This window comes from Bos indicus x Bos taurus, chromosome 25 (genome assembly GCF_003369695.1).
Source record: "Bos indicus x Bos taurus breed Angus x Brahman F1 hybrid chromosome 25, Bos_hybrid_MaternalHap_v2.0, whole genome shotgun sequence".
Taxonomy (NCBI): Eukaryota; Metazoa; Chordata; class Mammalia; order Artiodactyla; family Bovidae; genus Bos; species Bos indicus x Bos taurus.
Window position 1 is genome coordinate 17,450,393 of NC_040100.1, and position 16,669 is coordinate 17,467,061.

The 16,669-nt window shown below is 47.4% G+C and overlaps 1 protein-coding gene across 1 annotated transcript in view; it reads left to right on the plus strand.

Moving 5' to 3' along the window:
* GTF3C1 (general transcription factor IIIC subunit 1) overlaps positions 1 to 16,669 on the plus strand; it is an 80,241-nt gene that overhangs the window by 5,897 nt on the left and 57,675 nt on the right. Inside the window, exons 3-6 of the mRNA XM_027528207.1 lie at positions 1,297 to 1,473; positions 2,213 to 2,356; positions 7,029 to 7,125; positions 13,087 to 13,210. Of these exons, the coding sequence (XP_027384008.1) occupies positions 1,297 to 1,473; positions 2,213 to 2,356; positions 7,029 to 7,125; positions 13,087 to 13,210 (542 nt within the window). The remainder of the gene's footprint in view (positions 1 to 1,296; positions 1,474 to 2,212; positions 2,357 to 7,028; positions 7,126 to 13,086; positions 13,211 to 16,669) is intronic.

Sequence of the window (16,669 nt, forward strand, 5' to 3'; positions counted from 1 at the left end):
GTTGCAGTTAAATGAAAACATTGGCAATCTCAGCTTTTTACTTTTTGCCTGCTCGGTAGGAGCAGTGGAATCATCTGTTTTTTGGCGGTGGGAGGGAAACAGGAGGAAGAACTGTCAGGCTGAGTGATGTGAGTGAAGACAGGCCTTAGGATCAGGCATCTGTAAACCACAGGCTGGGAGGAATAAATGCTGCCTGTAGATGGGAGGGCTTGGGAGCCCGTGGGCTCTCATACAGACCTTTAGTGACTTACTCCCCTGGGAGAGGGAGCTCCTCCAGCTGGTGTGTCTCTATGCCAAGGAGTAAGTAAGGATGGCTTCTCTGCCATCACACCCTCGTGGGATCTCTGCGGCAGGGCTGGGACCCGAGACAGTCTGCCCAAGATGACCATTTATTAATAAGTCAGCAGGCAAGGCCCCAGGGCGGAGTCTCTTTGTCTTCAGCATTGGGGACTATTCAGCTTCAGCAGAGAAGTCTATATCCCAAGCCAGGGCTTCTCGAAGCGCCTTGCTGGGATGGGGGCTTGACCTCTTTTGCAGGCATTATTTTTCACACACCCAGACTGTAGGAGGAGCTAATGGTTTGTCCCAGGGTCTGCTCTCAAGAACTGCAGGTTCACCCATCACACAGGGCACTGTTCTTGACTCTGAAGTTTTGTTTTCTCAGTCCAGTTCAGAAGGCGAGTTCGTTCACTTAATAGATGGTTACAGAGGCCCTTCTGTAACCATTGAAGACACTGAGGATGTCCTGGGGACCCAGATGACAACCTGCCCCCCTCCCACTTAGGGTGCTTATGGCAGGAACGTGTGCCCCCCAAAATGTGGCCATTTCTAAGAGTGCCAGGTGTGTGATGAGTCCAGAAATGGTCAGAGGCAGGGATGGCCTTTTGGTTAGCATTTTTATGGAGAATTGAGGTGTTGGTATCTGAGCAGTGATCTAAAGGATGAGAATTAGTAGCCTAAGGATGAGGTGGGCAGAGGACCAATGGGGCCATTGTGGGTGCAGAGCCAGGCAGTGGGGGTGTGTAGAAGGTTCCAGGCTCTGGTGGGGAGTAGTCTGGGTTTGGGTCCCAGGCCCTGGCAGGACTGGGAGGGGTCCGGGCAAGGAAGTGGTGAGACTGGCTCTGTTCCCCCTGAACCCTCTTGTGATTCTAAGGATGGAAACTTCCTTAACTGGGGATTGTGAACCTCTGAAGAGAAGCAGGAAACCATGGTTCACTAAGGTTCTGCTTTTAAACATTTCGATTTTCTTAAAAAAATTAAAGTGATTTTTTTTCCTCTGTGGCTTCTGGTTTGCAGGTGGGGGAAGAAACTGATCATTGTTGCCTCCCAGGACATGCGGTACCGGGCCTTGATCGGCTTTGAGGGCGACCCCGACTTGAAGCTCCCGGACTTCTCCTACTGCATCTTGGAGCGGTTAGGCCGGTCCCGGTGGCAGGGGGAGCTCCAGCGAGACCTCCACAGCACTGCTTTCAAGTAAGAGGATGCTTTGCTATTCTGCTGTAAATGTCGGGGCTCCCTGACCATCAGGCCCTGTCACCTGGGCAGTCCCAGCATCTGTGGTGGTTGAAGGCATGGTACTTTCTCATTGAAGAGACCCTGGAAAAAAAAACGAAAAGGGGGGACTTCCATGGTGGTCCAGTGATTAAGACCCTGCCCTTCCACTGTAAGGGCCACCGGTTCAGTCCCTGGTCAGGGGACTCAGATTCAGCATGCTGCATGGCACGGCCAAAAATAGGAAAAAAAAAAAAAAAAAAAACAGACCCTATGGTGACCATAGAATTTATTGTTCAAACTAGATATTTTGAGAGTGAAAGGTGGAGCTGACCAGAAGGAATGCAAGGCAGTGGGCATAAATTGAGCCCATCTGGCAAACCAGAATGCGTGGTCACCCTAATTATTGGCTGCTATATGATTAGATGCCCATGTCTTGTCTGATCAGCTCCTTGCTAACCCGCCATCCCTTCCCACTCCATTCCTCAGTCCTCTGCACACACGCGCCTCCCACCCTGTCTCCCCATCCACCTCTCGAGGGGTCTGGAGTGTGCCTTAGGTTGGGTTGCTGTCCATGGCCATTGTCACATAGCAGCAGCTCTCCTAGGTTGACTGGATGGGGGGGAGAGGGTGGGGATGTGTCTCTGGTATTCACGTCTTCTGCATTGTGGGGTGAAAGTAACCAGCAAAGCAAAATGACTGCTCTCTTCCTCTCCTCCAGGGTTGATGCTGGGAAGCTTCACTATCACAGGAAAATTTTGAACAAAAACGGGCTGATTACTATGCAGTCCCATGTGATCCGATTGCCCACTGGGGCCCAGCAGCACTCAATCCTCCTCCTCCTGAACCGGTTTCACATGGACAGGTACAGTGTAGACTCCAGAGCGCTTCCTTACCTCTGTATTTCAGCCTGGTGTCCTGTGCCTTTAAAATTCCTAGAGGCGGGACTTCCCCGGTGGTCCTGTGGTAAAGAATCTGGCTTCCCCTGCAGGGGGTGCGGGTTCAATGCCTGGTCTGGAAGTTCTGTGCCTTGAAGTGCAGCCAACAAAGAAAAGAAAAAAAAAGAACCAAAATCCTAGAGGCGAAATCAAATATGGCTAGCTTTTAGGAAAAAGATATTTTCCATCTGTTTCTGATTATGCAAATAAGCCATGCTTATTTAGAAAATCTGGAAATTATATAGAAAAGAAGGGGGAAGAAATACCTCTCGCCCCACAGCCCAGCAGTAGGGACTGTTAACGTTTCGGTGAAATTTAGGGGGAGGGTAGAAAGAAAAGCCGATAAGTCAAATTTGATTTGTTATGGCCACAGAATTCTGTGGGTAGAAGAGAGAACAAGGGGCTGAAGTCAAGATCTGTATTTAATTCTTTGCTCCTGACTTGGGCACAGTCACTTGACCTCACTGAACCGCTGTTTCCCTCTTCTGTAGAGAGGCACTGGCACAGCTTGGTGCTCGTTCCTAAGCAGTGCATATCTGTGCCTTCGTGTATTCTTTCATTCATGGAAAGGCAGGACTAATGAACAAGTCTCCCGAGCCCATACATTTGCCCTTGCTGCTGCCAGACCTGTGTGGGTAGTTAAAGCCAAGTTCGCCTTCCACAGTGGCATGACAATATCTTTCTCTCCGCCCCTCTCCTAGCACAACCCCCTCCCCCCAAACCCCTCACTCTGTCCCTGTTCCCCACAGCTGAGGAGCCCTGGGCTCCTTTAATAGCTTCCTGTGGTGGCCATTAGCTTGTGAGCATTTATTATGACCTCCACTTCACATTAAAAATGCAAAGGAAGGGAAGGGCCTTCACACCAGTAAAGTGAGAGCAGAATCAGAGGTGTGTCCTGATTAATACACAGAGCACTGTATTTCAATGAAGGAGACCTAGGTTCACATTTTGTGCCTGAATTTTAAAAAAGCTGAACTTCTTTGTGAAATCATCCCTATCCTCTCTTACCATCTGATTTATAAGGAAATGTGTAAATAGATGCCTCCTAAAACTTTACGGTATTGTTGACTCAAAAAATACAACCTCAAAGTTGAGGATTATATTTTATTCGGTGGGAATTTTTAGGACTTTAAGCCTCAAAGGCAGCATCTCAAGCAACGCTGAGAGAACTGCTCTGAGGAGACGAGGTAGGGAGAACCAGGTTATATAGAAGTTTTGCAACAAAGGGCGTGAAGAATGGAATTATTTCCTGCCGTATCAGTAAGCAAGGATGTCACAGACATCAGGAGTTACACCCATCCTGCTTGAGCCGGTGAGCCCTGAGGAAACTCAGGATGTGAGAATGTAGGATTCAGGCCTAGATAGCTGAGGAGCTCATCAAAAGAATGATTTCAGTAAGCCCTGGCTCTTGTGTCTTCCCACACGAAGAAAAGCACTTAATTCCTTAACTTGGCATATCTGGTTTTCCCTGGTTGAGAACTAAGACCTCAAATGCCAGCATGCCCCTACCCCCTGAAAAGGACCAACCCACAGACAAATTAAAAAGACATGATTCGATCAACAAACTTAAACTTTAATACCAAATAGCAGCTTAACATTGAATATTTCCCAGTTCCCGTGAACCTGAAAGTCATTTTGGCCAGTTTCTTTTCTTTAATTTGTAAGCTCTTACTTTTAAATTGAATAGAGCGCTTTATTAATTCAGCTTTTTTTAATTGAAGTATAGTTGATTGACGGTGCTGTGCCAGTCTCTACTGTATAGCCAAGTTACTCAGTTACGCACATGTAGACATTGGTTTTTATAGTCTTTTCCATTATGGTTTATCACAGGGTACTGAGTGTAGTTCCCCGTGCTGTGCGTTAGGAGCTTGCTGTTTATCCACCCTGTATGTAACAGTTTACATCTGCTCATCCCCATCTCTCAGTCCCTTTTCTCTTCCCATGCCCTCCCCCTCGGTAACCACAAGTCTGTGCTCTATGTCTGTGAGCGTGTTTCTGTTTTATAGATAGGTTTGTTTGTGCCATATTTTAGAGTCCACGTGTAAGTGACATCATATGGTGTGTAAATTCAGTGTTGATAATACTTTGCCCAGGTAGAGATATCTCATGTATAACACGTGCACAGACATACAGTGTAAACAGGCAAAACTGGAGATCTCACGGCTTCACTTAAAAAAAAAGCTCCTCATGAGTCAGGTATCGCAGCGTAAACTTGTGTGTGCGCGCACAGCCGCTCAGGCAGATCTGACTCTGTGATCCCATGGACTGTAGCCTGCCAGGTTCCTCTGTCGGTGGAATTTTCCAGCAAGAATACTAGAGCGGGTTGCCTGTTCCTACTCTAGGGGATCTTCCCGACCCAGGAGACAATGTAAACTTACTAGTTTACGAAGAACAGTTGGAATACATTGAAGTTGCTTGCTCAGATGACTAAGGCTTTACTATTTGTAAAATTTGGCCGAGGGAGTATTCCCTGTGGTTTGAATTTTAAAACTGCCACTTTTTTTTTTTCTCTTGGTTTCAAGTCTTGCCTGATTGACCTAATTAATGAGGCTCAATCTCAGATCCTTATGACCTATACTTTATATTTCTGGTTTGTAGAGATTTGCAAGAGAAAGACATCCCCCCAAGAGCAGGTCTGTCACCTAAATGATTCTGAAAGATTGATTTGTCTGACTTTATGTTATCAGTGAGACAATAAGTAAACTAAAGTTTATGAGTTCTGTGTTCTAAAACTTAGAATTTATCATGCCTCTAAAGGTTTGTATAAGGTGTTCAGCAAATATTTTCTGAGTTTACAAGTTAAACCCAGAGCAAAATCACCGTTTTTATTTTTATTAGCCCTTGAATATTAATTTCCATTTTGACTTATTTGTATGGCTCAGGTAACCCTATTGGTTTCCTTTAACGGTTGAGTTAATATTTCCTGAGAGGTACATTTCTTGATATATACCTGGTCTTACAATACAACACGGGGGACACATTCCCCAATGAAACACGTCTGCCCCACAATATAATTAAGCAAAAGAGATGTAAGCATCTTAAATAAAGCCCAGTTAAATATACCAATTTTATACACTTTCATCTCAATTCTGTCTACTTTGATACCTTTTAACTTTGGTCTTCATTAGGATCTAATCAATGAGCTTTGATCTTACAGGAGGAGTTTCAGAAGTTTTTCTTTCCTTCTTTTATTTCCTGTCCATTTTATCAGTTTATATAAAGGGCTCTGGGATCCCCAGAGTAGGGTTGAGCCAAGGAACTCAGGCCCTTTGGCCCAAATAGTTGCTGGTTGGCTATCTCAGTGTAAATTTTTTTGTTCCCTTTATATGTAAAAGGGAAGGTTGCTTAGTCGTGTCCAGCTCTTTGCGACCCCATAGACTATATAGTCCGTGGAATTTTCCAGGCCAGAATACTGGAGTGGGTAGCCATGCCCTCCTCCAGGGGATCTTCCCAACCCAGGGATCGAACCCAGGTCTCCCACATTGCAGGCGGATTCTTTACCAGCTAAGCCACAAGAGAAGCCCTCCCTTTATATAATTTATATTTATTTGTTGTTGTTGTTTAGTCACTAAGTTGTGTCCGACTCTTTGCGACCCCATGGACTGCAGGTCTCCAGGCTCCTCTGTCCATGGGATTTCCCAGGCAAGAATACTGGAGTGGGTTCCCATTTCCTTCTGCAGGGGATCTTCCCAACCCAGGGATCGAACCTGCGTCTCCTGCATTGGCGGGCAGATTCTTTACCACTGAGCCACCAGGGAAGCCCAAATTTATATTTATACTTATATAATTTTGTACATATTTAAACTGTACATTAATGGTACATAAACTGTAAATGGTAAATAGAATGACTTATTTAACTTTTAATGTTGAGGACCAGTTAGGACATCCTTTTTTGTTGCATTTAACCTTAGGAACTGTACATTAATGGTACATAAACTGTAAATGGTAAATAGAATGACTTATTTAACTTTTAATGTTGAGGACCAGTTAGGACATCCTTTTTTGTTGCATTTAACCTTAGGAAGTGTAATATCAAAACCTGGTGTTTTAATCACATAAATGTCCATCTTGTTTAACCCATTTTTAATAACCATCTAAAGATGTCTTTATTCATTTGACTTAAGTCCTGTTTTAAAAAATTTCTACCTTCTTGGAAAAAGTATCTTTCCTCATAAATTTATTTCCTGTTAACCATGATTATTCTAATCTTTTTCTTAGCATCTGTAAGACCCATTGAGGGATAGCACAGACCACAAATAAAACTTCCCAAACCAGTTTTTCTCTGTTTTAAATTAAAGAAATTCTTCAGTATGATCAAAAGATGTAAGCATTTTAAACAATCATTTCCTGAAAGTTTTAGCCACAGAGTGCAGTCTGTACACTGCTGCTAGTTAGGTGACCTTGGCCATGTGACTGAACCACTCAGACCGCCCCCCCCACTCCAGTCTTCCCACTGTAAAGGACAGGAGTTGTTCTCTTGAGACTGAAGACCAAGGTTCCGTAGTTTGACATGTTGTCATATAAACCTTGACATCTTTTAAAAAATAGGCAGTCATTACTAATAGGTCTAAAAAAATGAAGTGTTTGTGTTTCTCACAGGAGGAGCAAATACGACATCCTCATGGAGAAGCTTTCAACTCTACTGAGCGCACGGAATAACCGGACTGAGACCCTGGGAAAGCTGAGGGAGGAACTGGTGAGCTGCCGGCTGCCCTCGTGCGGGCCTGAATGCGTCCGTGCCCCAGTGGGCATCTTTGTCAAATGAAGGCTCCATGCATTGCAGTCAAGAGCTCTGTTACGGACTTGACCACCCCCAGCCCCTCGTGAAACAAGCAGAGTTTTCCTTTGGTTTATACAGAATGAAAAAGGGCTCAGTCTTTCATTTAAACCCCTCCTGCTCTTGGGTGGCCTTGGTTTTCCCCTGGGGTTTGTGCCAAGTCCAGCTATAAAAGTTCCCGTGGAGCGGTGAATCTGGGCATTAAGATTTACTTTCATAATCAGTTCATTTCATAATCAGGCTTATAATTTTCTTCCCACTGGTATTGTAACCATGTAACTCAGATTGGGACTTGAAGCTCAGCTTCTTGATATCTCCTTGTAGAAGGAATTCAGAGAGAGACAAAGTGATAGGTAAGAAGTGGATTCACTTAGGAGGACGCTCCACAGATAGAGTGTGGGCCATCCCCAAAGGCAGAGCAGCCCAAAAATGTGGTGTGGTTGGTTTTTATGGGCTGGGTAGTTTCATAGGCTAATGAGGGGGAGGATTATCCCAACTATTTCAGGGGAAGGGATGGGGATTTCCAGGAATTGGGTCACCACCCACTTTTTGGCCTCTGCTGTTAGCCCCAGAACCGTCATAGCGCCTGTGGGGGTGTTGTTTAGCTTGCTGATGTGTGATGATGGGCACATGCTGAGGCTCAAGGTCTAGTGGAAACCCACTCGTCCACCATCTTGGACTTAATTTGGTTTAATCAGTTTATGTCATGTCCCTGGGCTGTGTCATTCTTTTAAAGTTTGTGCCCTGCCCCCTTCCCTCCTGTTTCAGGTTTTGTTTTTTTTAAAGATTTGTTTGTTTGTGTGTTTTCTCTGTTTCTTGGCCAAGCTGGATCTCAGTTTCAGCTTGAGGGACCTTTAGTTGTGGCTTGCAAATTCTTAGCTGCACCACATTGAATCTAGTTCCTGACCAGGGCCCCCTGCCTCGGGAGCTCAGCCTTAGTGGCTGGACCACCAGGGAAGTCCCCTGTTTCCAGTTTTATACTGAAATAGCAGGGTGACTGTACTGAGAAGAGGTGAGACGACACAGGGAATAAAGCAGTTATGGGTGGACCTGCTTCATCTCTGGGCCCAGGAACCGAGGCGGTGATGAAGAGAGAGTGAGGGGAGAAAGCACTGGGGTTGGGGGGCTACTGCTTCCTGTCTGAAGTGAGCGCTCTTTGGTAGAAGTTCAGAAAGAGCCAACACTGAAAATGGGAAGAAAATAAGATTGCCCTGCAGGTGAAACGGTAGGACCTAAAGTCAAGGTTTGTGGGGTCATAGTAATTAGTCCCCAGAAGAGCCTGCAGTCTGATGACAGCCTCCAGGAAGATCCTAGCTCCTCACCTGTGCTGCCCTGGGGAGGCCCTGCTCCCTGATCTCACTGTGCAGAGAGAAGGGAGACCTGTCTCCTCTACGGCTCAATTCATCACATGCCCGTCTATTTGAAACAGAAGTTATGGGGCTTCCCTGATGGTCCAGTGGTTAGGACACCGTGCTTTTACTTCCAAGGGCCTGGGTTCAATCCCTGCTTGGGGAACTAACATCCTATAAGCCACAGGATGAAGCCAAAAAATAAAAAAGCAGAGATTATGAATCGAGCTCGTGGGTCAGATCTGGCCTGCACATTGTTAAGAAGAACTTTGGCGTAGTAGTAGGGTCTTATAAGAAATGAGATTTTGCATCAAAATCTTAAGTTATCAGCTTCTCTTGAAATATCAGAGGCTCTGGCCAGCCTGGGCCTGTGGTCTCTCGTGACAGCAGTTACATGGAGCTGGCTGTTCGCTGGCCAGTGCCCATCCTGCCGGCCCCTCTACTCCCATCCCAGGTCCCTTACACCTCCTGTCAGCTCTCAGGCACCTGGGCAGTGCCTTTTGTCTCTCTGTGAGCACTGCTGCTGAGTAGGAGGAAGTATTTCTCAGTATCTGAGTATCTGTCAAAAGTGGGGAATAAAAGGTAGACTGACAAGGTCTCTTCCTGAGAGACCCTAGTCAAGAATAAGGAGACTCCTACACGTTCAGTGAAGAAATACCTGCCCCACTGTATTCTTTCTGTTGTCTGTCCAGCCCATATGGACACTGGAGATTGATACCCTCTGCCCTTCGGAGTTACTCGAGGGTGGAGAGAGGGGGTGGGTCCAGTCTCAGGTCAGCACTGGGGAAGAACTAAGTGACAGAATTTGACTGATAAAGGACATTGTTTATTCATTTATTTATTCATTCATTCAACAGATACTCTAATTTTTTTTTAAAAACTTATTTATTTTTGGCCGTGCTGGGTCTTCGTGCTTTCTTTTCTCTAGTTATGGCAAGCAGGGGCTCCTCTCTAGTTGCTTCTCTTGTTTCAGCCAGCAGGCTCTAGCGGGTGGGCTCAGTCATTAGGGCTCAGGGGCTTAGTCGCTCCACAGCATATGGGATCTTCGCAGATCAGGGATCAAACCTGTATCAGCAGGCGGATTCTTTACCACTGACGCACCAGGGAAACCCGCAACAGATACCTCAGTGAGTGTCCACTCGGAGTCAGAACTGTGTTCCACAGCACAGTGACAGAAATTAACCAGGGTGACAGTCTCAGGCTGTCGCGGAGCCGTCTAATGGGAGAGACTGACATGACGACACGCTCAGGCCAGACTGCTCCTTGGAAGGATGCGTCTGAGCTCCGTGAAAGGAGAGCTGGGAGAAGCTTTGTAGAGTGAGTTCCAGCTGCGCTGGGCTTTGTAAATGAGATGAGCCCCGAGGACACATGGGGAGACCGGCTGGAGCAAAGGCTTGGGGCAGTGGGAGGTGCTGGGGGTTTCCGAGGTTGGCAGTGACCCAGGGGCAGCCAGGCAGCAGGGTGCCCCTCAGGAGTAGTAAGAGAGGCGGCAGGAAAGGAAAGTTGGGGCCAGATAAGGAAGGTCTCAAGTGCCAGGCTGAGGAGTTGGGTTTCAGCCTTAAGCCTGAGGAATTGCTGGTGGCAGTTTCTAAGTAGAGATGACGTGGAAGTACGTGCGCGCTCAGTCGTGTCTGACTCTTTGGGATTCCATGGACTGGCGCCAACCAGGCTCCTCTGTCCATGGGATTTTCCAAGCAAGAATACTAGAATGGGTTGCCATTTCCTACTCCAGGGAATCTTCCTGACCCAGGGATCGAACCCAGGTCTCCTGCATTGCAGGTGGATTCTTCACCTTCTGAGCCACCAAGAAGTCCAGAAGAAGAATGTTTAGGAAATAAGCTGGTGGGCAGAGGGGAGGTTGGAGGCCGGGTGTGGAGGTGGGTGTTGGGGCCTCAGAATAGGGGGGTGACTTGGTGAGGGACTGAAGCTAGGGTGTGAGTGTTGGGGGAGGGGGACAAAGGAGAAGGAATCTGTTGTCTGTCTTGAGTGACAGCCCCTCCCTAGGGTGGACCAGAGCTTGAGGGTAGGCACCTGCTGGCAGGGACCCTGTGTGCCGACCACCCACCATGAGGACGGCCCTACACATGTGAACGCTCAGCCCGTGTTTGTTGAATGAGTATATGACTGAGGTAGACAGTTCAGAAAGAGGAGCGAGTTTGCTCAAGGACGAGGCATATAATAGTTGTAGTTGTTATTTTTTTTTTTTTGCCTTACTGTGGGGCTTGTAGGATCTTAATTCTCTGACCTGGGATCAAACCCTCACCCCCTGCCTACATTGGAAGCATGGAGTCTTAGCCATTGGATCACGGGAGAAGTCTCATAACAAATTTGATTGTAGGATTTATAGAGTATGGAGATCTTTGGGACTTTGACTTGGTAATAATGTCTGTACAGTAGCTGGAAATAGGGGTAGAGAAGGCTGAGCAGGATTTAGTAAATAATTAGCCTCCAGACGAGGTGGATGCTTTGAATGTGGATGCTGTCTTTCAGGGGAGTGGGAGGGAGGCTAACCTCTCTCCTTAGCTGGGCAGATTGTGCAAGTCCTCCATGGAAGCCCCCTGTAAGGGAAGGACTCCACCACCCTCCATCCTGTGGGCAGGTCATGGGAGTCCTCCTTGGCAGCTCTCCTGTAGGGTGGTCCAGGGCTCAAGGCTATATGTAGAGTGCTGGGGTTTGATGGATGGGTGTCTTCAAGGACTTTCCATGGCGCTGGGGGCACAGCTAGATTTACGATAGGTGCCATTTACGTGCCAGGGGGCTGAATGTGTCTGTGAGTTGTCTATATTTCTTTGATGACCATATGTTCTGCTGCCGAGCAGCCAGGCTCATCTGAGAGGTGATCATGTGTACGCGGCTGCAGCAACCCTGGGCCACGCGCGCTCTCTCTCTCTCCCCCCAGAGTGTAGAAGGGAGCCTGGGAGACGCCACATACGCGGCCGCAGCAACCCTGGGCCACGCGCTCTCTCTCTCCCCCAGAGTGTAGAAGGGAGCCTGGGAGATGCCACATACGCGGCCGCAGCAACCGTGGGCCACGCGCTCTCTCTGTCTCCCCGTGGGCCACGCGCTCTCTCTCTCTCCCCCCAGAGTGTAGAAGGGAGCCTGGGAGACGCCACATACGCAGCCGCAGCAACCGTGGGCCACGCGCTCTCTCTCTCTCCCCGTGGGCCATGCGCTCTCTCTCTCCCCCAGAGTGTAGAAGGGAGCCTGGGAGACGCCACAGACCACTCTTGGCAGCGCCTCCTTTGGATCAGGTGATCTCCTCCCTCGCTGGTCTAGAGGTGGCAGAATGAAAAGGCCCCTAGTGGCCTGGAGGGTGGTATGAAGTATTTGAGGGCGTTCCCTGGTGGCCTGGAGGTTAGGAGTCAGCGCTTTCACTGCTGCGGCCCGTGTTCCGTTCCTGGCCAGGGGAACCTGAATTCCTGGAAGCCATGTGGTGCAGCCAAAAACAACAAAAAATTTTTCTTGACATCAGTACGGATTCAAGAAATCTTGCACTTTCCTCTTAGCTATCCTGAGAGAAAAGCAGCACAAAAAGGGTGATAAACAGGACTGCCCTTCAGCCTCACCGTGTAAGGGGTCCGATGGCTGGGGAAGGCTGGGGCGTCCGGGCCAGGTGTGCGTGTCTTGAAGGAGCAGCTGGTCCTCACCTCCCGCCGGCTACTGTTATGATGAACCACAAGCTAGGACTTGTTGCCACATCCTGTTTTCTGAGAGAAGCCAGAATCTGTTGTGGGTTTTTTTTCCTTTTTTTTTTTTTAGCATGATATCTCTCACTTTTCAATGTTGGCAAGTAACTTTCTTTCTTCAAAAAAAGAAAAAAACGCATGTAGATGGAAACACATGGCCTGCACTGGTGGCGGCTGTTTGGTAACCCTGACAGCTTTAGGAATAGATATGGTTATTTTGGTTTTTCCACTGGACCGCAAGGGAAGTCCCTAAAGGTTTTTTCTTTTCTTTAACCTAAAAGTTTTTTAATTTAATTTTTTTTCCCTCTTTCACTGCCTGTGAGAGTTGTGTGTATGTCTGTATATATCTATTAATAATTTAATAGTAGGGACTTCCCTGGTGGTCCAATGGTTAAGACTCCACACTTCCACTGCAGGGGCCGAGGATCTGATCCCTGGTCAAGGAACTAAGATCCTGCTACATGGCATGGCCCCCCACCCCCAGAAATTAATAGTACACTTACTTGGTTAAAAAACCAAAACACTTATGAAAAAGTATATGGGAAATCGTCTAGTGCTGCCCCCAACTGCCTCATTCTCACCCCTTTCAGGTGTATCCTTTCAGGATCTTTTCAGGCAAATCTCTTTCCCCCTTTCATCATCAAAAAGTAGCATGGTCTCTATGCTGCTCCAGACTCATTTTGTTCCCGGGACAAGGTGGCTGGGCGTTATTTCCTCATTAGTGCCCCCAGTGTTTCCTCATTCAAGATCATCAGTTAACTTGGTCCCCGCTTGTTCATTTACACGGGCCTCTGGTAGTTTCACACGGTGCGCTTGAACCTAACCGCCGCATTTACATGTTGCAGGGACTGTGCGAGAGGACATTCAAGCGCCTGTACCAGTACATGCTGAACGCGGGGCTGGCCAAGGTGGTGCCTCTTCCCTTAAAAGAGATCCACCCTGAACGTGGACCTTGCAAGACCAAGAAAGGTAAAGGCAGGCTCAGCCGTTCACTGGGCTGCTTGGCCGGCTTTCACTTCTCGCCTCTAAGCACCAGCCTGTCTTCTTACCACATTCTGCCCTGCAGTGGGATGACATCACGTTATTTATTCAATTCTTTATTGCTCAGTGCCTGTCTTAGAACCTTCTATATATAAAGCACTCAGGAAATGTTTGCTGAATGAAACCTGTGCTCATTCTCAGCAAACATGTCTATATGGATGTCCCTCCAACATCTCCCATTCCTGGTGTTCAGAAACCAAATTCCTCTTTTTCTTCTTATCTAAACCCTCTTATTCATTCTTCAGCCAGTATTTTTAAAGTACCTGATGTGTGTTGCATGATCGCATTTTCTAGCCCTGCAAGGTCAGTGTTATTATCACCATTTTAAAGGTAAGAAAAGTTAAGTTTAAGAGATGATGAGTAACATACATGAGGTTAAGCAATCAGAAAGTGGCACAGGTGAGATTTGAACCTTACAAGAAAGTTAAACTAAGGACAATGGACTATGGAACTTTAAAAACCTTTAGTCCTTTGCTTTTTCTCTGTTCTTGATTTTTATCCCATGCTCCCTCTGGATTAATGAAAATCATTTAAAAAGCTGAGGGTCATAGCTGTCTGTAAAAGATGACAGAAGGAATAGATGTGTTTATCTGTACTCTTCCCAGCTCCTCCCTAGCAATCATAGGAATGTGACAGCAAGGAGATTGTCAGCTTTTTTGTGCTCGGAGGCAGATGGATAAATGATAACTGGCCAAGCAGACTGGAAAGCTGAATGCCTGTGCGGGACAGTAGCCAAAAATGGAAACCTCAAACCTGAGATAAACCAGGGCCCTCTGAAAGCCCCAGTTTGGATGGAGCTAAGTCTGTCTGAAGAACCATTGCACCCCCCAGGTCCCCTCCCCTAGTTGGTATAGCAGGTAGCAAGCCGGTTCCCACAAAGACAGAGGTCTGGACTTTGTGGCTTAACAGTGCTTCCTCATTAGCACCTCCAGTGAATCCTCATTCCTTGGACAGACCTCCAGAGAGGATGCACTGGGGACTTCCTGGTGGTCCAGTGGTTAAGCGTCCACCTGCCAGCCCAGGTGACGCACTGGGAAGATCCCACATGCTGAGGAGCAACTAAGCCCGTGCGCCACAGCTATTAAGCCCCTGAACCCTAGTGCCTGTGCGCCTCACAAGAGAGGTCGCCGCAGCGAGAAGCCTGTGCACCACAACAAAGAGGAGCTCCTGCTTGCCGCAGCTAGAGAAAGCCCACAGGAAGCACTGAAGACCCATTGCAGCCATAAGTAAATACGTTTTTTAAAAGAGAGAAGATGCACTGGAGGCTTTCGAGACTCTCAGACATGAGATGCAGCTGGAGACAGGGTACAGAGCTGTTAACAGGCGATGTGTAATCTCCATACACTGTGAGGTAGGAGTTCTCACTGCATTCCCCCGTGGCTCCTAGAACACTGGCAGCCAAGCTTACAGAGTCCTCGGGGCCAGCAGCTGGAGGATTCTTTTCTGTAGAAACTGACCAGTCCAAGAGAAAAAGTTCTCTAGATCCTGAAATTTAGGGGTTTCCTAGTACAGTAGCCAGCTCGTGCCTGCTCACCCTTCATGGACGTCCACACACTGTCATTCTCTCCCCTTTCCTCCTCCCCAGCCTGCAAAACACAGGTCTTTTAAAATATTTTAATGCAGCATTTTAATGTTTCACCAAGTAGCTGATAACACTTAACATGAATGTAAGAGACACAAATTAACCTAGGAAATAGAAGCAAAATGAGGAGCAGAGAAAAACAAAGGGGGAAGAGAAGATACTGCATCCAAGAAACCAGAGCAAGAGGCTATGAATAAAGGAGGGACATGCAGAAAATAAAAAGGAGTTCTTAGAAGTAAATAGGACTACTGCAGTACGGGAGACCTGGGTTCGATCCCTGGGTCAGGAAGATCCCCTGGAGGAGGGTATGGCAACCCACTCCAGTATTCTTGCTTTGACAGTCCCCATGAAGAGAGGAGCATGATGGGCTACAGTCAATGGGGTTGCAAAGAGCTGGACACGACTGAGTGACTAAGCAGAACACATTGCAATGCAAGATTTAGTGGAAGGAAAGATAGTGAGAGAAAGTCGAGAAAATCTCCCCAGGAAGAATAGGAACTCAAAAGGGATAGAAATAGGAGAGTTCAGTTGAAAATACGAAGCTGAGCCTCAAAGATCCAACCTCCACACAGTCGGGGCTTGAGTTGGGGGCGGAGTAAGGGAGTGTGTTCAGGAGAGTAGAAAGGAGGAGATGACAGCCAGGAAATGACAGACATGGAATTTTCCCCAGATCTGAAGGAGTCAAGTTCTAGATCAAAAGACCGAGCAGACGTCTAGCATGGTGAACATGAAGAAACCCACACCAGGATCTGACAGACTGGGACTTCAGAAGCCTGGGGCTGAAGAGCCTCCAGAGAGGAGATACCCGACTTCCCCAGTAGTAACAGAAGCTGGAGACCTTGGTGCAGCATCAGCCACTTTCTGAAAGGGATGGACTTTCACTTTGGACATCCTTATTCACCATTACCATCAACGAGGTGTGAGAACATTTTCATACAAGTGGATTGGAAACAATTCATCTCTCATCTTCCAAGTTCCCTTTTTGGAAGCTACAGGAGGATGTACGCCATCAAATGACAGACCAAACCAGGAGACAGGAAAGCATTGGGTCCAGAAAGAGCCAGGACAAGGGGAGCCCTGGGGAGATGATGAAGGGAAATCATTATGACAGACACTAGGAGGGCAGGAGTCCATACAAAGCATGAGGTGCTGAGTGCCTGTGGACGTGTGTCGGGAAAGTTGTGTGCTGGCAGTGATTCTGAGTGAGTATTAGTGATCTGTACAGAGAAAACCAAGCAAATGGGAAAAAAAGATACAAACACCAGTTAAAACTAAAAGGTGTATAGTTTTAAAACTTAGAGCATAGCAAGTAACCTAAGGAGACTGCTAACAGCTCTGGAGAATGTGTGCTAAATGAGGACAGACCAGAGCTCTGCCTGCAGGAGGAGGTGGTGTGCCTTTTGAGTGACTGAACTGCCAGTCTGAGGGAGCTGTGTCTCTTCCTCTACTTCCTTTTTCAGTTACTGGAATCACTGCCCACCCTGTCTGACTTCTTTGTGTCTGAAAGTCTTGTGAAGGAGATGGTAACACACTGATATGACCACACAACAGGTGTATAAAAACCAGGAGCCCCTGGAGATAGGGAAGCCCCCCTCGAGCAGACTTCAACTTATAAGTGTCTTTGATGCTGAGTAGATGTGTGACTGGTTGAATGACTGGAATTCCTCAAGGGAAGCAGTGGGGAGCATCAGCCTTTGGTAGACAGGGAAGCAGGAAGTTCCCCTGGCTCCTGAGCAGGCAAGAAAAGGCTCTGGGAACTGAGAGGTGTGCTAGGGATTTCCACCTAGCATTTGATTTGGAAATAG